Source organism: Rhineura floridana, chromosome 1 (assembly GCF_030035675.1).
Source record: "Rhineura floridana isolate rRhiFlo1 chromosome 1, rRhiFlo1.hap2, whole genome shotgun sequence".
NCBI classification, from domain to species: Eukaryota; Metazoa; Chordata; class Lepidosauria; order Squamata; family Rhineuridae; genus Rhineura; species Rhineura floridana.
Window position 1 is genome coordinate 53,892,507 of NC_084480.1, and position 24,036 is coordinate 53,916,542.

The window sequence follows — 24,036 nt, forward strand, 5'->3', positions numbered from 1 at the left end:
CAGTGGCACTATAGGATGAGACTTAGTGCAGCATGTGAAAGAAATGTGTTTACTTAACAGATTGTATTCTGCTACCCTATCACTTTACAGGCTTTAACGGCACTATCTGAGGAATAAAACGGATTAAGCAGAATGGCCCTGGCCTCTGCAGAACATTTAAGTAATTAAATCTTTTACCCCATGCTTGCAAAAATGGAATGAGCAAAACTGGAATGGTTAACATATTAGGGTTGAAACAAATATTTACAAATATCTGAAATGTGGTAAATTTGCCAATTTACCCTGATTATCTCAAGAGTGGGAAGCGCGGCACTAACACTATAACAGTAATATTTAAAGTGTTGGGTTTTTTTTTTTAAAAAAGAGAGGTTATCTTCTTATCTACAAATGCTGAATTTAGTACTTGAGGTAAAAGCTGGCTGCCAGCCAGACTATTAAGATCTGACTTGTAATTTTGGCCCTGGGATTTGGGAATCACAGGAGACTTGTTAGTCTGAGGAAAATTTATTCCAACAACCAGTGCCAGATATATAAAATGTTGGAGTTAAACATTCATATGGAACCCTAAGCATGGAATTCATTCTCTCCAGGTATTATGTCTCACTTTTACCTTTTATGGATGGTGCCAAAAGAGTAAAAGTGTGCATCACCTTCCCTTCCACCTTAGAAATGAAATTAAGATTGCTATGGCTCTCTGTACATTATCATTTTGTTTCAATTAACCTGATCAGCTTTGAAAAAATATTTTTACTAATACTCTCCACCACTGTATGGACGCAGGAAACGCACACTTCGGCATTCATCTTCTGTGTTCATGAACATGCAAGGGGGAGAGTGAGGACAAGTGCACTAGCTCCACCTCATCACCCTCCAGGAGTCTTGGGGGGGGACTGTGATGTTCCTATATATTAGTGTATATATGGTAAGTGCTGGTTGTTCAGAGTATACTTACAGTATGGTAAGTAGTGAAAGAGGAGGGGGAGTGAATAGGCAATAGAATGCTTGATGATTGGCTGAATGTTTAAAATGGCTGACAGTATAAATGAAAGGATGACAGGTAAATCTGGGTGAATGTGAGGTGGTGAATTGTGGAATCTGGGAGGGGAGAAGAGAAAGAGTGGATTGCTTGGTGGGGTTTGAGAGAGTTGTTTGCCAGGAGAGAGTGGAGAAGGAGGGGGGTAGAGTTCGGATTAGTATTGAGTAAAACCATATGCTTATGTGCCTTAAGAAGAAATCTTGTTAATCTTGTTAGCTTTGTTATCTGTAATAAATACTTAATTTGGTTTACCAAAGGCCTGATCCTTGGCTGGGGTTTCACAGACCAGAAGGGAGGGTAAGGTAATGACCAAGGCTGAAGGGGAACTGTAACAAATGGTGGCAGCGGTGAAGAGAATAACAATACCAGTATTCAGACTCTCTGGGAATACTAGTATTAGGACGTTACTGGTGGTTGCCTAGCAGGGGGATCTGTTGAGATCTGTGCTAGAGCGGATAGGTAAACCATAAGAGAGTGCGGTCCGGACTGGTGGAGTCCCTGGTGGTGCCTAGAGACAGGCAGTAACCACGAGCAGGTAGGAACCTGACAGGGAGAGCCAGGGAAGGACGCATCACAGGGACATATTCTAAATATGTGGAAGACAGACAATACAGTAGGGCCCCGCTCATACAGCAGGTTCTGTTCTGGACCGCCACCATAAAGCGAAATCTGCCATAAAGCAGAACGCATTGACTAACATTGTCTAAAATGGTGCCCGATGCCCGAAAAACACTGTAAAAGTGGAACAAGCACCATTGGAGCAGGGCCTTTCTGCAATTGACAACTGCTGTATCGGTGGAACGCTGCAAAGCAGAGCGCCGCAAAGCGAGGTCCTACTGTACAGTAAATGCATGCAGCATACAGAAGTCAGTGATGAACCTTCAGCAGTGTTTAATAAAGAGAAGCCATGTGTCCTTCTCTTCTATTTAAAGGGCTGTCAGAGAACAAGCCTCTGTTTGAAGCCATCCTCTATCTGAAGGACTCTCTGGTCCAAATTTGAAGAACGATAAGAACGTTGGCTTTACAAGAGGATTAGACAAATACATGAAGAATAAGGCTATCAGTGGCTATCAGCTGTTATGGATATACTCTGCCTTCGTGGTCAGAGCATATCCTGACCACCTGAACAGCAGGAGGGGAGAGTGTTCTTGCACTCAGGTCCTGTTTCAGGTTTCCCATAGGCATCTGGTTGGCCACTGTGAGAACAGGATGCTGTACTAGATGGGCCATTGGCCTGATCCAGCAGGCTCTTCTTATGTTCTTAAGGGACAGCAGGACCTTGAAGTTGCCCATTAACAGTTAGCACTTAGGTATTACACTGAGAAGGTACGCAGGTCATGTAGTCTTTCCTACTATAATAAGATGCATTATATTTCTTTTTAAATTGTACTAATTTTACTGTGCCCATCCTATGCTATCAAGGTAAGGGAAAGAGGGCACCATGCTGAGAAGGTATCAATCCTGCCACAGGACCCAAGTGCAGCAACATGGAAACCAGTAGCAAGCAGTTTGGGAGCCTCCATTTTCACTTCCCACAATGTCATGGAATGATGTTACATCAGGGAGAAATTCAAATTGAGCTACCAGCTTCCCATCATGGGGCTTCATGTCAGGTTCCAGCCCTGATGGGGCTCCTGCAGCTGCCTGAGGATGCCACAGGCTGATGCTGGGTCTGATATTCACAATTGAGCATAGCTGTACTGGTACTAGGCAGAGCAGTATTATCACTTCTTGGACCTCAAAAATGCTGTCCTTTGTAATCACACTGATCCAGCAAGGAATATCTGTGGGCAGAAGCAGGCTGCAGTGCTCACAGTAAATGTGAATGCAAATGCACAGTTGGGGACACATTTACATCTGTGTTAGGGTATTCAGTCAGTACACATTGAACAGGCTTTTAAAAAAACACAGATAGAAATGTTCTTCTCTGTGCAAGACTCACTAATTGCTATGTGCAACAAGTTGGAAGTAACTAAAGTTGGATGAATGCCTATATGTTTTATTCTGCACACGAATGAAATTATCACAAAATTCTGTTTTGTTGTTATTGTTTTTCTTTCTCCCAAGGACTCAATCCATTTGGTTTTTGTTGGAAACATCACTTTATGCTTCATAGAGTTTAGAGAATCACACAGACTGAAAACTTGCTTGGTTTGTTTCTTCTTATTAAGTTATTATTTTAGTCCCAAAGGTAGTTGTTATGAATGCTATTAACAGAAATATATGAATTATTCAGTTACTGGCATATTTAAACGGCAGTCTCTGTACAAAGCCCACAATCAGTCTCCTGTTTTACAGAATTCTGCAGTCATTTAAATTTCATTTAATTTACAAAGTATTGATTATGAGCTTAACTACATTTAGAGAAAGGATAATATTAATTACTTTATTCTGAATAATTACCTCAGCATATACTTTACATGAATAAGACCCTCTGTACCATCTCCCCCATTGGACTACTGCAATGCGCTCTACATGGGGCTGCCTTTGAAGACGGTCCAGAAGCTACAGCTGGTGCAAAATGCAGCGGCCAGACTAATAACGAGGACCAGGCGGTCCGTACACATAACACCTGTTCTGGCCCGCTTGCACTGGCTACCTATATGCTTCCGGGCCAGATTCAAAGTGCTGGTTTTAACTTATAAAGCCTTATACGGCGCGGGACCACAATACCTATTGGAACGCCTCTCCCGATATGAACCTGCTCGTACACTGCGCTCAACATCGAAGGCCCTCCTCCGGGCTCCGACCCATAGGGAAGCTTGGAGGATGGTAACAAGAACTAGAGCCTTCTCATTGGTGGCCCCTGAACTGTGGAACAGTCTTCCCAAAGAGATACGAATGGCGCCGACGCTGCTATCTTTCCGGCGCCAAGTTAAAACCTTCCTATTTTATCAGGCATTTTAATTTTTTCTATATATGTTTTTAATCTGGTTTTAGACTGTGGATTTCTATATATATCTGTTTTGTATTGTTTATGTGTTTATGTGATTTCATTCATATTTGTTGTACACCGCCCAGAGAGCTATGCTAGTGGGGTGGTATAAAAATTCAATAAATAAATAAATAAAATAAATTATTTGCATGCTAAGAATGTTGTTGGGAAACATACACAAATGAAATACAACCAGAGCTTGGAAAAGTTTCTTTTTTAAACTACAACTCCCATCAGCCCCAGCCAGCATGGCCACTGGATTGGGCTGATGGGAGTCGTAGTTCAAAAAAGTAACTTTCCCAAGCTCTGATCAGGAGGAAAGGTTTATGCTTACTTTAACCTGAAATAGTGTATTAAGATTAAACAGTTAAAGAGGGTCGCTTCATTCTAGTGTGGAGAGACATACTCAGAACAGTAATACACAGAAACACAATGGGTTGACTTCTCTGGTTCATACTTTTCACAAGACTAAAAAAACAAACTTTTTCTGGTGTAAGAGTGCTTCCAAATGTATGGGGCAGAGGGAGAGTCTATCTGCTGTCAGGGTTTTGGAAGCACTAAACATACACAGCATTTTGTATGAGTCACCAAATATATTTTGCCTTGAAGATTTCTAGACTAAAGGACAGACAAAAACAGTATGTATTGGCTTCTAACATATGATCTCTTAGAGAACTTCTCGAGCCAGTGTGGTATAGTGGTTAAGGTGTTGGACTGCAACCTGGGAGACCTGGGTTCGAATCCCCACACAGACATGAAGTTCACTGGGTGACCTTGGGCCAGTCACTGCCTCTCAGCCTCAGAGGAAGGCAATGGTAAAACCCCTCTGAATACTGCTTACCATGAAAACCCTATTCATAGGGTCTCCATAAGTCAGGATTGACTTGAAGGCAGTACGTCATCATCATCAGAGAACTTCTAATAGTGTAGGGCAGGAGTGGGGAACAGTGAGCCAGATCCCTAATTTCCACAGCTCTGTGGGCCAACTGTGACAGGACCACCCACCATCAAAGCTCAATGGAGGCCACCATAATGATTGATCAGTGGCTACAGCAACCTCTTTTGAAGTTGCCATTGGTGCCGGGAGTGCACCTTCTAAGTGGCTTTCTGTCACTGCAGCTCAGCTGATCAGCTGTTCCAGAGAGCAGCTTCGAAATCATCCCTCCCTCATGAAATGAGCACGTTGAATCTGCTCAGTCCACTCCTTTCCCTCGGAGGACATCAGTGGGAGATGGTGGTGTCAGGGAAGACCAAGGATGAGGGCAAGAAATGCTGCCTGAAAAATCCTAGCATCATATGAACAGCATCTTATTTATGTTCCTTGAATATGATTTTATAGTTAGCCTCTTTTGCAAATTGCTTTGACAGCTTCTTGGGGTACTTGAAATAAATGAATAAAGATAGCAAGCATGCTTTCAATCCTTAACAAATAATAAGACACAAAATATGGCTGGAGCAATGAATGGATAGGCTGCAGCTATTTTCCCACCCCTGCAAGCAAGATGACACCTCTGTTATCATTTCTCCCAGCTCATGATGGCTTTATTCTTCAATACACTTCTTAGTTTTGTACTCTTGTAGCTTTTTTAATCCAGTGCTGGTGAGACAAGTATAGCAGGAAGAACCCTTCATTTTTCCATTTTTTTTATACAAGACAAAAACTTTCACACAAATGAAAAGCATACTCCACATACAGCCTCTCTTTTAACCACTTGTTACCACAGAACATTGTCAAAGGAAAAGTTAAGAATTTTCAGGCTTCTGTTAAAAAAAAAGAAAAGAAAAAAAAACCCACAAAGTAATGTACACTTTTGACAATTTATGGGCCTTATCCAAAGTGAATTACAAACATTTAAAAATCTGCATTATTCCTTTGCTCAGTAAAGAATGTAAGACAATGCATCTCATTAAAAATTGAAAGCACTTTGTTTGCGAACATCTTATGTAGAGTAAAATAGAGGGAAAAAGAAAACTTGATGAGTCTCAAGAGGAAGCCTGGCATTGTAATTAGGATATTTTTTCAATCTTCCAACACCTACTGAGTAAAAATATCACAGCGCAGATGCCCTGATCAACATTATTCAACGCTCTGGCTCAAAGAACATTAAGCTAATCATGTGTAGTTTTCTTCCCTGATGTGTGCATGTGTGTGTGTGTGTGCATGCTCGCACTTGTGTTAAATCCAAAGTGATTGCATCAATCTCCAGTGAAAAATCAGTATGGGAAGGAAGAAGCTTCTTGACCCTTTCTTCTCCATAAGTTTTGCACCTTCACATTGTTGCTCCATTCATTTGTTTTTGACTTTGTGGAGTGGGGGGGGGATGCGTGTGCCCATTTCTTTTTCTCAGTGGAGCTGAAAGCAGCTTGATAGGTCCATTTGGAGGGATAAAATAGGTGAAAAAAAGAAAGGGTTGATTAATGTCCACCAATGTATGCAGATGTCTTATCTGAGATTACCCACCTGAGACTGCTTTATATTAAAAAGACATAAATAGTCAAGGGGGAAAATAAATGTAATTGACATCATTTTATAATATGATCCTCACATGATGTTCAGAACAGACAAAGCAAAGCGAAATAATTATTCAAACTTACTCAGCTAAGATGAGAATTTCAATTTCTCAGCAAATACCGGGGTACAGATTTTTACCATGAGGATGAATGAAACTGGCTTAAGACTCTTCAACTGAAATCAACAAGACCAAAAATGTAGTAAAGCTGGAGTCCTCAACCTGGTACCTGGAGGTGCCACAGCACCCCCTGACCCACCCTTGGCATCCACCAAAGCCACTTCCATTACATAGAGATAGGTATTTACCTTGAGTGGCAGCTGGGCTGGGTGAGAAGAGCAGTGTTGGCCACCCTCACCTTGCCCAATTCCCTCTCTTTCCCAAGAAGCGTCTGAGCTCAACATTGGCCCAAAGGCAGACTTTACAGGCAATGAAGAGGGAACAGCAGCTGGAGGCCAATGCTTTGCCTTGCAGATACTCTTCTGCTGACACTCTCCAGAAAGCTGATGTTGCCTGGCAGATTTGATGGATGGAAATGATGGGCGGGGGAGGGTGTTTGCTTTGCCTGCTTGTTTTCTTTTTCTTTCTTGTGTGTGTGGGGGGGTGTTACCTGCTTTTCTTTTGTGCTCTGTTTTGGTTTGCTCATTTTGGGAAGAGAGAGAGAGAATGTCTGTCTTGCCTGCTTTTTTTGTTTTTGTGGTATTTTTAGGGAGGGGCAGAGGGGTTGTCTCCCCTGTTTGTTTGCAAGTGTGTGCTTTGCCTACTATTTTGTTTAACCTGTTTTGTTCAGTGATTGTGTATCGCCTTCTTCTGTTTGTTGGATGTGTGGATGTCTCTTGCCTGCTTTCGCACATATTTTTTGTTTTGTTAGGGAGTGTTTTGCCTGTCTTGTATGTTTGGGGTAGGGATGGGGACAAAATTCATGAAATCTGGACTTAATACCAGATTTTGACTCAATGCGACAGTCTACTGTTTTTTCAGACTGGCACTGATTTCTTGTGGCTGATTTCTGTGGATGTCATCGGTATGGTTTTTTCCCCAATTTCCCCCCTAATTTTATGTAATTATCTTTGTAATTGTATTTCCTCTTTTTTTGAATGCAACAGGAGCTACTACTGAGCAAGCAAATTTGTTTGGCTTTGGCTTTCTCTTCTACGTTATATAAATAAGCCCCTGAGTGCTACTGCCAGAGGGGGGATGATGATGCTTATTTGTATGGAAGCGCATGGTGTGTGTGCATCTGTCTGCCATTGGCATTGTCCGTCTCATTGCTATATGGCATAAGTGCATGCGCACCCACATTATCATCATCAGACGGAATCCTCTAGGCTGAGCTGCTTCCAGTTCAGAAATCCTGCAGGCTACCACACCTGTGATGGTTGACTTTTCCACAGTAAAAATCAAAAGTACTGCAAAACTAACGAATAGCGAAAGGGTGTGTGGAATCATTAAGCAGCACATCAGTTAGTCTGAGGCAAGAGACAGACTCAAACGCGATTATCTGTCTGATTGATATGTAAATAGGGAAAAACTCACTTTTAACACCGTAATTATCATAAGCATTTTAGTTAAAAATTACATAATCTTTTTCTGCCAGCAACAAAAAAATAGCGGATTGAACTGGCAAATGCAAAAGCAAGTGGGAACAAAAAAAGGGCAGACTGGAAACAAACAATGGACTATCGGAATACATGCAGATCAGAACTAGGCAGAGAACCCCATCCCTAGTTTGGAGATGTGTGTTTTGCCTGCTTTTTCCTGTTTTGCCCATTTTGTCCTGTTCTGTTCAAGTTGTTTGTTTTGCTTGCTTTTTTGTTCAGTTTGGTCTGTTTAGCTGGCTGGCTGGAGGTTCTGTACACTTCATTTGCTTATTTGATTGTGTACGTGTGTGTGTTTTGCCTGCTTCTTTTGCTTCTTTATTGGAGGGGCTGTGTTTTTCTCTGTGGGGGTTTTGTTATTGTTTTGTGGCACGTGTGGATTACTTGTTGTGTGTTTCTGTGGGCATCATCAGTTTCTTCCTCACTGTAAAATAGGTATTTGTTTTGATGCTCACATTTTATAAGTTTTCAAATGTGCCCCTGGGTCCAAAAAGGTCGGGGACCCCTAAAAACAAACAAACAAGCAATAGCTAGATCATACCCAATGCCCTTCCTTCATTTCATAGATTTATAAAGAATGGGGGTATTTCCCCCGAGTTTTTTTAAAATGAATTTATGGTCCTTTCCTATGCAACTGAGGAGTCACACCTAGACTATCTTCTGTTGCTTCTGGAGCAAATTAGTTATTTACAGGGCAATCCAACACACACACATCACACACCCAATTTTTTTTTGCTGGGGTAGAATGGTATGTGAATTCCTTTCCACTGGCTTCCTGTCTCAATCATAATGCAGATTATTATTATTGTTATTATTAATTAAATTTGTACCTCTCCCTTCCTCTCAGAAGGAACCCAGGGTGAAAAACAAGGGAGAAAACACTAAAAACATCTTAAGACACCTCAAAAACAAAACATCATAAAAAATCTTAAAAATAAAACATCTTAAAAGCATATATTTTTTTAAAAAAATAATATTTAAAAAATCTTAAAAAGCAATTCCAAAAGAGACACAGACAGGGATAAAGTCTCTACTTAAAAGACTTGCTTATCTTAACCCCCCATCAATACTTACTTACTTCTAGGAATATATACAATAGGAATAAGTGAGCTTACTTGAATTGGTCTCTTTATTTAATTTTCTTTAACAAAACTACTTGAAGCTGTTTGCATAATATGTAGGGTCTATCTTTTACAACTAATAAGGAAGCAAATCTACTCAAGCTTTGTTGTAATTAGGATAAACAGCCAAATAAGTATAGATCAAGCAAGCTACAGAATGCTATTGAAATAAAGAGGCACTGTAACTTAATGTTTCGTCTTTTCAGGACCTTTATCTATAGCTACGTATAAGATTACTTTTAAAATTTCTTTCTAAATGAAATTTGTAATTTTCCATCAGGGATAACTTAAACGGGATCATTAGGGCAAGCAATAAATTAATGTACTCTGTATAATATATCCTTAGGGATATAAGCTTTAATCAGAATGGGGAAGTGCTGAGAGTAGGATATTCTCTTCAGCGAAGGCCAATGCAAAAATATCTTCTTCCCATAGACCATGTAATATATGCCACTGTTCTGCTCTGATTCCCTGCATTCAGGATATTGAAGTGCTAGTGCTCATGAAACAACAACAAGCAATAGATAAATTAATAGCTTAGATGGAAAAAAAGGAAGGACATTATGGGATCAATGTATGCTTTCTCACATGGAAGCCTCAGGGATCAATGGATTTCTGCACCTGGCCTACAGATCAATGTCTGCAGGCACGTTCAGCAAGGAAGCTTATTTTGCATCCTACCAGTTGAAAGAAATCCCATTTCTGTTTTTCTGTAACAGCCAATGGAGGTCTCCCTACTCCAGTAGGGTGAAAAGTGATTTGTAAGCGACAAAGTTCCTACGCACATAGCAAAAATGGGCTAAACTCAGTAAAAATGCTGGTAAATGCAAAGAGATGCTTGGAGATAAAAAAAAAAAAGGGTGCTCTCTCAAATGAGAGGTGTGATATTAAAGCCTCCAAATTCTTCTTCATCAAGAAAAGACCTAAAGAAAATTTCCCTCACTTGTCTCTGATTGATCACCCAACTTTTCCCACCCCTGAATACCTCCACACTAATTTCCTAAGCACATTTCCCTTCTTCCTTGGCAAGAGTAGCAGCGGCGACTTACAGAAAGAGGCTAGAGAAGGTTTTTCCCTTTCCTATCTCTCCTCATTTTTTTACACAGAGCACTGCTTCACATGCAACACTAAGCCATAGTTCACAAACCATGCTTTGATCTGAGTGTCCAAACCTAGTGCAGACAAAACATCCTCATAAGTTATAGTTCACTGATGGTTTATAAACCATGGTTTGAGTTAACCATGGCTTAACGTTACGTGTGAACTTGCCAGACATTCTCCCCAACTTCTCCCTTTGTTTGCGTTCTTCTTGCCTTCCAGGAAACAGTGATTTTAAAAAAAGGTAAAGGTCACATTAAAAATGTAAATGTACTGCCTTCAAGTCGATTCTGACTTATGGTGACCCTATGAATAGTGTTTTCGTGGTAAGTGGTATTCAGCAATGGTTTACCATTGCCTTCCTCTGAGGCTGAGAGACAGTGACTGGCCCAAGGTCACCGAGTGTGCTTCGTGGCTGTGTGGGGATTTGAACCCTGGTCTCTCAGGTCATAGTCCAACACTCTAACCACTACACCACACTGGCTCTCTATAGGTCACATTAGCCAACATAAATGGCAGAGACTGGCTCCTAGTGTTTACTACAATAAGTTGAGAAACACATTTGTTCATATCTAATGACTTATTATTAAAATTAAAAAAGATATGTCTCACATCTGAATTAAAGCAGCATTTCTCTGTCTTCCTAATGAAGCAGTAAGTGCTTAATGTGGATGTTATCTGATTAATTCTGTAAATCTATAAGGAGTTATTCAAAGTTAGATACAACTGGGTCTCCCTTAATTTGCTTTTAACGCAAATTCCACTGACCCTTTAAATCGCAAGCTGATCACAAGCATTGTAGTTCCAATACTAATTGCAAGCGGGGAGTGTAAATTTAGAACAATAATTTTAATATTCAGTTCATTAGGAGAATACTAGAAAAATAAACTATGTATTTGTTGGTTGGTGTGTGTCATGTACCTAGAAGATTAGGGGAGAAACTGCATTTACTACAGAAGAGAGATACACAGACTACCTGACAAAGTAATCCTATAATGTTTACTTAGAAGTAAGTTACATAGAGTTTAATAGGATTTACCTCCAGGTATGTCCACAGGATTGCATTCTGAAACTTTAATTTGATGTGTAACAGATGAAAACAACAACATAATAATGGCTAATATTAATGGGTCATATAGGTATAATATCTATCAGTTCACATACAATTACGTTAAGGAAACAGTGCCTACTAAAACTCATTTTCTTTTAGAAATAGTATCTGAAACCATAATACTAAAATGTTACATTTTAAAGGTTCACTGAAGGCATTCTTCAAAAAGTAGTGTTTGTATTCCACAACTCCCCCACTCAAATAAAAAAGATTATATTGTAAACATCCACTCTAAAATATTTACTTCCAACAGGATCTGCTTTCTAAAATCATATTATCTCCATTCTGCGTGTCTATGTGTGCCGGGACTTCTTTGCATGGCAGTACTAGGCTGTGGGAGTGTCCTCTGGGGCCTAATGTTGCATCTTGTGAGGTGCTGCAGGAAGACCTTGTGGTGTCACGAGACCTCCCAGGGGGGCACATGGCATAAACACAGCTGCCCACCCAGCAGATGGGGCCATTTTCAGCATAATTTCCCATCCACCCTCCCTCATTTTTAAGGCTTTCACAGGAAGTTTGGATTGCTGGTTAACAGAGCCAGAGAAGAAATTTACTCTCAACCTTAATTGGTACCAGGTTTTTGCCTTTCCCTCAGTGAGCGCTTCATTGTTCTGTTAGTTGTTCTCTCACAGCTTAAGGTGGAAACACCACTGGGTAGGATCTCAAACATAGTGGAGACCCCCATATGGGATCTTATGGAGGGGTAGCATTCAAGTCCTTCCCCTAACTCAGGAAATGGGTGGGTCTGACACCATTCCCATCAGGTTGTCCAGGGGAATCCCAGATGCCTGGTCTGTGACATAAGGGGCTTATGCACTGGCCAACTCTAAAGAGTGTTCCCAGCTGGCTGGCTGGACCAAGTATTCTAACAGCAGAGGCTGTTAGAATAAAGATCAGATCCTTTGCCCTACTGCCATGCCAACCCTGCTTACCTGCTGTAAACAAATAAAACTGTGGTCTACTTTTAACCCATGGATCTGTTTTGCTGTACTTATTCCCACTGACCCCAAGGACCTGCTCCCTATGCATGCTGAACAACCTTTATTACTTATAGCTCATGTCTATTCAGAAGTAAATCCCTCAGAATTCATGGCACTTACTTTCAGTTAACTGGGTACAGGACTGCAACCCTAATGTAAAAACTGTGGGGTGCAATTGAGGGTTTAATGTTATGCTTTTATATATTACATATATATATTATTACATCCTGTGATGGAATTTCCTGTACACCACCTTGTAAGGGCAACTTACTCTGAAAGATGGTTTAAATCTCTTAATAATTAATAAATAATTTAAAAGTCTTGCTAATGAAATATCTTATGCCAAGTGCTCTTCTGTATTATATATAATCTCTCCCCCCCCCCCAGTCCAAAATAGTGTTTCTGACTTTGGACTTATGGCTGCCCATAAGTGTTTTAGTGCTTCATTTTGTTTCTGTGGTGCAGGGTAAATCAAAGATGCTCATGTACTGTTAGTGTCAAGAAGCAACACTCAAAGCAGTTGTGGCAAACTTTTGGCCTTCTAGATGTTGCTGAACTATAACTCCCATCATCTCCAGTTTTTGCCTGGAGACTCCAAATTCTTGGGATCCTCTCTGGTGTCTAGGTGAGTCACCTCAATCTCCAGACTCTTAGTTTTCATTAAAAAAAAAAAGCTCCTAGGTGCTCTGGTTCAAGAGATATACGCCAAAACATCAGCCGCTGCCCCTGCAACTTCTGTTAAATGAGCTCGTGGCTGGCTGCTCTAACCCTGCCCTTTCAGGTTTGTAGCCAATAAGTGAAGTCAGGGTTGTGACTGACAAGGGATTTGTTGACCTCCAGGCAATAATTAGAACCCTTTGCAAGGCCAGAAAACATTTGTTTTTTCCTGCTTGTCTGAAAATCTCATAAACTGGGTAAGTGTATAGCAATTGCAAAAGTCTCTCTCTTGTGTGCTGAAAAACTAAATGCTATTACAATGTGTTATGCTTTTCTAATTATGAGGATGCATAAACTATAAAGAAGTTTACATTTTCCTGGGCTGTTGAAGAGGGCAGTTCATTTGTCTAATTCATAGCCTGTTTTGAAAACCTCGCTTTTCTGGGAATAAAGCTGCAATGATAATCCCACACACTGGGAGTAAACCCTATTGAACTGAATAGGACTTATATTTGAGTAGACATGGTTAGGATTCTCTCCCTCCAATCCTATTTTTAAAACAATGAGACAGAGCTTCCTTAGGTGTCACTGCTTTTATTATGTAGGAAACTAATACTGATTTTTTTTTTAAAAAAAATGTTCTGCAATGACCAACTGGTTTTGACAATAAACTGTTGTATGGGGTATATGTATTTGTATGGGGTATATGTATTTTACATCTCCAGTGTGTGTGTGTGGCGTCTTTCCAACATCTCTGTGAGGTAGGGCTGCTGGTTGGAAACCAAGGCATCTCAAAACAAGAAATAAATCCATTTAAAATCAAATAACCATGAAAAGAAGTATAAAACAATTACAAAACAGCTTAAAGTGGCGTGATTCTGAATTCTGGGTTTGATGAGTAAAGTTCCCTATCACTTGAGGTTGCAGTTCTGTGCACGCTTCTCTGTTAGAGTAAGCCCCACTGAATACATTGGGACTTGCTTCTGAGTAAATATGCATAAGATTGCACTATAAATATCTTTACAGGCTGTGTAAATAATACACATCTTTGACATCCATGCCTATATAAATATTTCTTCACACTATGTCTCAATAAATATCTGATTTTACATTATGGTTGTATATTATTATTTTCACTACATTTTTGTGTGTTCTTCCTTGGGGTGGTCATGGTTTCCCTCTGCTGTTTTCATCCTGAGGCGCAGATTAGGCTTAGAGATGATGAGTAGCTCTTGGTCACCCAGTAATCTTTGTAGCTATTTCCATTTAAAAAATAATAATTAAAATGATTTACATGGGCAAAGTTTATAACATAGATCCACACAATACATTTAAAGCACATCCAATTTGTATTTAAAGCACTTGACTTCTCCCAAAGAATCCTGGAAAGTGTCATTTCCCCCGTCACAGTCATAGTTACCCTTAACAAAATACAATCCCCATGATTCTGTGGTGGGATTCATGTGCTTCAAATATGTCTCAAATGTGCTTTAAATGCATGGTGTGGATCTGCCCTAGGTATGCTGTGAATTCATTAGTGAATTGAAAAAAGAATTCTAAAAGATATTTTTTTAAAAACAGGACTATAGCTCAGTAGTAGGGCACACACTTTGCATGCAACAGTCCAAAATTCAATCTCTGGAAAAGACTGTTGCCTGGAAGGCTGGAGAGCCAATGCTAGTCCATGTTATCAGTAATCAGCTTGATAGTACCAAATGTCCTGAGTCAGTATAAGGCAGATACCTTTGTTCCTAAAAGAGGAAAGAGACCCAAGGGCCACAGGGACTCCGAAATTTATTTGTGGATTTTACTTACAACATTTATATAGCACTTTGTTGTAAAAAAACTCAAAGCGGTTTACAGAAGGAATTAAAACAATAACATTATTGGCAAAAAACATTCAAAATAAAACTAAAAATGAATTAAAAACAGGTAAAAAGCATAATAGCTTCTACATGCCTGGACAGGCTTGCCTTAACAAAAAAGTTTTTAGTAGGTACTCAAAAGACTACAATGAAGGTGTGTGCCTAATGTCAACAGGCAGGGAGTTCCAATCAATCTCTTACAACAGCAGAACAAGTACTATGTGGCACCCGTAACACAGAAAGCACACCTTGAACTTGGCCTGGTAGCAAATCAACAACCAATGCAAATTTCAGAGCAGAGGTATTATGTGCTGATAGGACCTCACTCATGTCAGCAACCATGGGGCTGCTACACTAATTGAAGCCCCCAGGTCAGGTTCTGCTGCATGGGTATTTCTGTGACCTTGGATAATTAGCTGCCAGGTTTTTTTAGTTTTGGTTTTTGGTTAGGAACCCCGACTGTCTGTGGGATGCTGAATGTTCTGCCTTACTCATAGGAATCTTGTTGTGGTTGGTATGGTATTGCATTTAGGAAATAATCACTGTTGTTTGTTTTTCTTTTTCTATTTGCATTTCATTTGCCTGTGACCACGCTCCCTTACATCCATAGAAACAACAACAGTGGTTCCATGCATTTAGCTCAACCTCCTTAAACCCACTGAGGATGCACCTTGCTGGTTGCATGACAGTTTGTTTCTTGCCCAATAGTGGTGAAAAACAATTTACACACTGGGAAGTGTGGCTGCAATTGCTATTGTTCCTAAGCTGCTGCCTGTGAAACTATGTGTGTTTCTCTCTATCAATTATTACTCACTGGAATTGGGTTGGCTGTTAAAGTGAGTTTATAGCAGCACACAGGGTAGGCAGAAAAGGGTAGAGAATCTTCTTAACTCTAACTCATTTCTCAAACCACTTTCTGAAGTGAAGGGTCAAGTGTGTAAAGAAGTTTGGAGCATCCATGTTAAAAGGCAAGGGTAGGGCATTGAGGGAGTTGCCAACCCTGCTTTGATATGGATATTTTTACAGCGGATTCCTAGTCAAGCTTTACCAACAGCACAATCCAGTCTACTCAGAAGTCCTATTGAGTTCTATGGGGCTTAGTCCCTTAGTAAGTGTGTTTAGAACTGCAGCCTTCAGGGGCATCCATCTTTACTCCTGGGTGCTCCCATCTACCATCTCCACAACACTAGGTGCCCTTCTTCCTACAATGGCCTTCTAGTGACTGGCCTGGCCTGAGGGCACTTAAAACCCTTCTTGCCAGAAGCAAGTAGACTAGATGAAATGTTCGCTATCCAGGCTCCCTAAGCAGGTGAGAAGGAATGATCCCATCACTGACTCCTTGTCTGAAATCTTGGAGAGATGCTGCCAATCAGCATAGACAAAACTTATCTCAGGGAACAGACTGTCTTACTGCTTCCCGTGTTCCTCTTTTGACTTCATGTGGAGTATCAGAGCTTAAAGTAAAGGATGTTAAGAATAGATTTGAAATTTGCAAGTGCAACAACAATTACTGAACCACATCCCCATTTAAATAAGGCTATTTCTTATCAACCTAGGATTTTTTTTCTTGGCATAGGGACAGGAGTGCTTCCCAGGACCCTGGGCAAAGCTTCCTTTGAGGGACTTTTGTGCCACCCTGGCTACTCTCCTACCCACACCCTATATGCCACCTTTGCTGCCCTACCTCCCTTGTTTCTCCCTATGCCCACACCAACCTGATGCTCCACCACCTTTTCTTGCTCCTCCACCATCCTAGTCTCCTTTCTCCATAAGCTTCCTCTCCTTAAGCTTATCACAGAATCATAGAGTTGGAAGGGGCCTATAAGACCATTGAGTCCAACCTCCTGCCCAATGCAGGAATCAAAATTAAAGCATACCTGGCAGGTGGCTGCCCAGTTGACTCTTGAATGCCTCCAGTGTTGGAGAGCCCACTACCTCTCTAGGCAATTGGTTCCATTGTTGTACAGCTCTAATAGTTGGCAAATTTTTCCTGATGATCAGTTGAAATCTGGCTTCCTGTAAATGGAGACCATTATTTTGTGTCCTGCACTTTGGAACAATTGAGAAGATATCCTGGCCCTCCTCTGTGTGGCAACCTTGCAAGTACTTGAAGATTGCTATAATATCTACTCTGAGTCTTCTCTTCTCAAGGCTAAATATGCCCAGTTCTTTCAGTCTCTCCTTATAGGGCTTTGTTTCCAGTCCCCTGATCATCTTTGTTGCCCTCCTCTGAACCTATTCCAGTTTGTCTGCATCCTTCTTAAAGTGTGGTGTCCAGAACTGGATTCAGTACTCAAGATGAGGCCTAATCAGTGCTGAATAGAGGGGAACTAATACTTAACGCAATTTGGAAACTATACTTCTGTTAATTCAGCCTAAAGTAGCATTTGCCTTTTTTGCAGCCACATCACACTGTTGGATCATATTCAGCTTGTGATCAACAACAATCCCAAGATTCTTCTCGCTTGTAGTATTGCTGAGCCAAGTATCCCCCATCTTATAACTGTATATTAGGTTTCTTTTTCCTAGGAGTAGAACTTTGCATGTATCCCTGTTAAATTTCGTTGTTGTTTTCAGCCCAATGCTCCAGCCTATTAAGATCCCTTTGAATTTTGTTTCTGTCTTCCAAGGTATTAGCTATCTCTCCCCATTTTGTATCATCTGCAAATTTGATAAGCATTCCCTGCACCTCCTCATCCATGTCATTAATAAAAATGTTGAAGAGCACTGGGCCCAGCACCGAGCCCTGCAGTACCCCACTCATTAGCTCCCCCCAGTTTGAGAAGCAATCATTGATAAGCACTCTTTGAGTACGATTATGTACCAGGAAATATAGCAGGAAGCTAGAAGAGGTTATTTTACCCACCATCTCAATTTGCCCAGAGTGTGTGTCTGGGCACCAAATTCTAGTCCATCAGGTCCAGAGGCACCCTGGCGAAATTAAGATGGTAGACATGGCTGGAGCTATGGCTGGAGCTTTGGCTGGTGCTTTGCTGTGCAGCATGCATGCCTTTTTTTAAAGAACTTTGTGGCAACTGGCATCAGTCACTGACATAAGCCAGGGTTGGGCGCTGATGTTGTGTGTGTTTCCAACTGTGCCACCATCCCATCATGTGCCAGTGCCACTAGTAGTAGTAGTAGTTTGGAGGGACTACTGAAAAGGAAGATGCTGCACTCTTATGCCTAGGATGCGAGAGGAAAGAATGGAATACCCGAGCCTCTCCCTAGGGTGCTGGGAAACCATCCTTTATTGAGTTCATAGCCTGCTGACTGCCAAAGATGATTGGCTGTTAATTGACTGAATGGGAGCTCAGGACTTGAAATCTTTTCCCCCTGCCTGTAGGCTGTGCAATGACATTCTTCAGCTAGTGAGAGGGAAAGAGAAATTGTAGCAGTCTGAATAGGAGACAAAGAGTCAGATATAGAACTAAGAGTTTTAATTAAGAGCTAGTTAAAATTGGGGTACAGCTTTGGGGGCTGCAACAGTGGTTCTCTGGGAACCTGATGCAGAATAACAGCTGGGCTGAGTGCTTAGAAATCAGTTTGCTCCCAATATGCTATACTTGTTTATTTGTAAATCAATAGACATTGCAAGGACACCATAAATCTCCAGTGCTTGCTGTTCCACAAAAAGAAACTAATGCCTGAACAGTTCTCCTGAATTTCTCAAACAGGGAGAGCTCGATGCTGTTAACAGAATGCAAAGACTGCCACTTCCTCATGCTGCTGCTTTTTAAGTCTAGTGTTTTTTAGGATATTGCGTGATTTCCCATTCACAGCAGAGCCATTGAAATCAATGGGCTTAAGTCCATTGGGTGAGATCCAATGTAGTGTGTGCAGGTGTCAGCTAGCACAATGGGACTGCTTCTTCCTCTCTTCCCCCCCCCCCCGGTATATCCCCTAAACTCTGCCCTTGAGGGTTGAGGAACTCTCAGAGCAGTTTTCTTTCAGGGGGAGAGAGAGCACTTGGAGAGAAGAGGAAGCACTGAACAAACAGATTTTCATTGCTTAAGCAGGCTGCCACAATTGGATTTCACCCACTAATTTCAATGGGTTTACTCTGAGTATAATTGGATATTACCCATTTATTCAATTTTTATGCCTCTCTTCATCGCATAGTAAGAAATGTTCTTATAATATTAATGGCATCATTAGAAAACCCTTTTGAATGGCAGCACATAAATTCCTAGATAAACAAAAATAATAAATACATGTCCAGATCTCATCCTCCTCTGGTAATGCCTCATTACCATGAGAAGCATCAAAGGCAATCTTTCTTTGATCTTGCTGTCTGTGGTGGCTGGGGCTCTTATAAATACCATCCTGTACAGCTCCCACTGAGGTAGACAGTGACCTATTAATTTTTTGTTTTTAAGGGAGAGCATGTTGCTGAGTAAAAATATGTCCTTCAGCAGACGGTGCTACTATATCAATAATGAACAAAGACATTTTTGCAAACTGGAAGGTATGCTCAAAAGATTTCTGTGGTGACAGGTTCATGCTTTGTGGTAAGGCCTGGAACACATAAAAGGCGAGCAGTGATTGTAATAAAAATGACTCCTCATAAGTCTAGGCCTCAATTAAGGTTGTAAATAAGGATCCTGATAATGGTTTGCCATTTGTGTTCCTCGGTTACTCAAATGGTTTTGGCAACAGAAGCTAGGAGTTTTCCTTCCACCCACCTACCCTCTCACAGCTCCATCTGTTACCTGAATCCATGGCCATCTGTCATTCTCTGCTGCAGTCCAAGCATTTACAAGACCCTTCTTGTTAAGTCGTGCATAGTAGGGGTACCATTTCTGGAGCCCAAAAAGAGCCCGGTGGGTGGATGATGCAGTAATCTGTTGGTTTGAAATAATTCCACCTTCAATTCCCAATGGCCCAGAACATTCTGTGGGAAAAGAAGGGGTGAAAATGGGGGGGGGAAACTATCAGAATAGTCAGAACATTTTGAATGTATGTGTGCAGCTTTCAATTTATTTATTCCATACTTCAGTCTTGTAATATGTTATCAAATTTGCAGCAGCAAATATTATAATCTATGCAAGCAGCAAATTATCTAAGCACACATCTGGACTACAGCGTGGACCAGATACAAATGCATAGATCATCCTGGAGCTGTGGAAGCTTGTGAGGACTGGAAGCACTGCACTCATTTGGAACTCTTGGGCTGCATTCACACATGGGCAGTGGTGTAGTCGTCCAGGGTCTCAGGGGGTCTTAGATACCTTACTTTTTTGGGAGCAGGGTACCTACATCTCTAGCATCCTACAAGCCAATCAGCATGAAAAGGTAGTGTGTGAACCACTGAAAAGGGTCTTCTAGCATGCTTTCTTGTCCTTTCCTGCTGATTCAAGCAAATCAGAGTGAAAGAAGGTGAGTCAGACAAGTGAGAAGACTCTTTTAGTAGCTAACACTCTCCTCCTTCATGCTTATTGGCTCCTAGGGGCGTCTGTTGTTATGGGAGAAGGCATTAACAAGGATCACATTCTCAACCAGCAGCAAAATGATGGAGGGGCGTGGCTGTGACTATCATGAAGGGACCCTGCACTTCTGAATTTGCCACTACACCACTGCACATGGGTTTTATTGTAGGGTATATTCTAAGCTTTTTTTCCTACTGCACAAGCAGCCAGCACACTGTCCACCCCCAAACTAGTCAAGTAATTTATCCCATGATATACTATTAGCATAGCTTTTTTGTGTGTGACAGTACTCAGCAGTATGGAGTACCTGCACCTCTTTTATGCTGTCTATGCCAACCATTTTGTGCTGGCACCCACAATACTTTTATCAATATTATGAGTACTGCCACCTCATTTTTTTTTACCGAAAAAGTACTGACTAGTAGTATAAGGTTATGAAATTCAAAAGGAACCAGTATTTATCTTCATTTACTGTTTCTTTTTTAGAAGCTACCTAGCTCCTTATTAAATCCAATATGATCAACTAGACAAAAACTTGTTTCACACTGCACTTTTTTTTTTGGTATTGCACGAAATGTGTCTAGGTGCACATTAGAATAAACCTTGTTTTATTGTGTTATTTTTCTTCATTATAATGCTGGCACTTCTGTCCTAATTTCGAATGTTTCTTTCACATTGCAGTGCCTGTTGCACTATGGAACTGTGTCCCCCCCCTCAATATACCGCCATGTTGCACTAGATTTCATTCATACCAGTGGACGTCATTGGACATGTCATCCTCTCTACCCTTTATGTGTATGCATGCTTCTGTATGCCAGAATATGGCTCCAAATTTTGTTATGTGACTGGCAGTGGATGATCCCATGCAAACCATGGGGAAAATAAAATGCCAAACTCCTGAAATTTGTAAGGTTAAAGGGTTGCAGATGGATTTTTTTCTGGAAGTAATTAACACAGAAATGAGCACTAAACCTGCACTTGATTCCAGTAGATTTCCAGAAGTGGCTTTTCTATCCTGTGAAATATCACATAAAATGCAAAAATTAACAAGTAAGAAATCACTGCGAAAATGGAATGAAGTGCTCTCTGAAGTGCTCTCTGAATGCAGCCTTGACGTTATCCCCCTCATCTGTTCTGCTACACATATTGATTACAAAACAGAGGGTTACATTTTCTCAGGTGATGATAATGATGATGAACAACAACAACAACAACAACAATTTGCAGATTTAACTCGGGCTGTGCTCTGTAGTTGTACAAATCACAAAAAACAAACAAAGTAGGGCTTGTATCTTGTCCAAATCAAGTTGAAGCATCTACAAATTTATACTGAGCAGATTGGCTAGTCTCAAATCGATTTGCAGAGATTTGTACAGATCTGTAGCTCAAAACAGCCATTAATGAACCCAGGCAGGGTGTCTCTGAAATGGAGCAATTACAACACCATAAAGGAGAACACCAGGGTGGGGAGAGAGGGAGGAAGGCTAGAATGCTATCACCCCACCCAACACTCCAATCACAGTGCTTGGAAGGGGCGAAGTTTAAGTACTGTCCCTTGGAAATCTTTGGTGGGGATTGGGTGGCATTTAGCCACAGCTTTCTGAATTTTGTATTATTATTAATTATAATCCCTAATCCCCTTTATAACAGCTACCATGTCTCCAAATTTCATTTCTCTAGAACAAAACACAAGAAAGTTATGGCTGTTTCTGTTTTGTAATGTAAATCAATAGGATTTCCAGAGTTTTGTAATATCCAGATTGTGATCTAGATTGAGATCTGAACTGGATTGGACCTGATCAGAATTTACAAATCGGAGCCGCAAACTGGATTGGGGGGGCATATTCATAACCCTAGATTTAACAAAGAAAAGAAAGAAGATGATGGTGATGATACACCATCAGTTCATATCACGGATACAATAACCATCAGTACATCCATCTTAAGTTAAACATCTAGGTTGATATAAACTATCACCACCCCACTCAGTGCAAGCCATGTAAAGAATTACTGGTGTTGATTAATGTGATTGATGAATCTCTTTTCTGCTGTCTTGTTCTAATGCTACTGCTTTGATATACTTTAGACTTCATTGGTACAATATAAACTGCTACTACATATTTTTAATAAGATCCTGTCACATGGGGCAGATTGCCAACAGAGCACTGAGTGAGAGAAAAATAAAAATACTATTTAACATTAATAATGTTCACTGTGGTTAGCAATTGGAAATAATAATAATAATGATGATGATGATAAAAACTACGCAAATTGGCTGCTTATTATTGTTTGTAGGTAGCAACTGGAAAATGAGAATTTAAAAAATTTGGACAGCTGAGGTTAAATATGCCCACAAGGACTAATAATTCTTAGCAATCAGAACAGAATCAAATAAAAAACATAAACTTTTTTTAAAAAAAATAAGTAATTAAGGATGGGACTGGTATTGATTTGGAAAGAACTGTAAACATACACAAGGTGAACAAATGCCACCCAATCCCCACCAAACATTTCTAAGAGACAGAACTTACTTAAGACTTCGCCCCTTCCAAGCACTGTGATTGGAGTGCTGGGTGGGGTGATAGCATTCTAGCCTTCTTCCCTCTCCCCCCACCCTGGTGTTCTCCTTTGTGATATTGTAATTGCTCCATTTCAGAGACACCTTGTCTGGGTTAATTGAAGGCTGTTTTGAGCTACAGATCTGTACAAATCTCTACAAATCGATTTGGGACTAGCGAATCCGCTCCATACGGATTTGTAGGTGTTTCAACCCAATTTGGAGATGATACAAGCACTATTTGGTTATTTGTGATTTGAACAAATACAGAGCATAGCTCCAGTATCAAGGAAGTTGAAGAATTTAGTGGTACTTGTAGCAAATTTACTCAGCACAAATTTTTGTAAGGTTAAAATACAGATCGGTGGGATGAATTATGAGCTGGCTATTGAGGCTTCTCCAAAATAAATAAGAAGGGCATACAATGTCTTCTTCAAGGGCAAGGACAGCTCCAGGCCTGAGTGCCACACTCATCCACCACAGTTAAAGGCAGCACTGGTGCACACCATGAGTGCAAACTTTATGTGTCACTTTGTTTCTTTCCTATTGATGGGAAAGGCCCAGGACTTCATTAAGACATTTATTTATTTAAAAAATATTTATAACCTGGGCTAAATCTAGAAGTCTGCACAAAGGGTTCAATTTACAGAATGATCCTGTTCATCAGGGTTGTTTCAGCACTTTTTTTTTCTTTTTCCATTTTCACCAGTTCTTCCCCCTTCCAAAAATCTGCTGCAGGTGGAAGGGCACAACATGAGAGGTGTTGCAGGAGAAAGTGCCTCTTTCCTTCCATTTACAGAGTCCTGTGCTGGCTCTCAACCCCTTTTATAAATGGAGGACAGAACGGCAATTCTGGATCCAAGACCCTGTCTCTCCAATGCATGGTCTTTGAAGCAGGTTACAATCCAAAATAAAGTGAATTCAGATAAAATCCACATACATTTTTCATAAGAATAATATCAAATCTTTGGTGCTAAAATAAAGAAAAAAGAACCACTGTGTACCAAAGGCAACCCCCCCAGTTCTAAAAAAAATACTTCTCCCCAATTGCTAAACATGTCACACCTCAGATGTGCTACCCTCACATAGGACAGTAGGGCTAGTTTCACTCAGCCCTAAGTGTTCACGCTTCTGTCATCAGT

At 40.6% G+C, this 24,036-nt stretch overlaps 1 protein-coding gene across 1 annotated transcript in view; it reads right to left on the reverse strand.

Moving 5' to 3' along the window:
* EDIL3 (EGF like repeats and discoidin domains 3) overlaps nt 1–24,036 on the reverse strand; it is a 421,662-nt gene that overhangs the window by 100,356 nt on the left and 297,270 nt on the right. The window contains exon 6 of the mRNA XM_061622006.1: nt 19,621–19,802. Coding sequence (XP_061477990.1) covers nt 19,621–19,802 — 182 coding nt within the window. The remainder of the gene's footprint in view (nt 1–19,620; nt 19,803–24,036) is intronic.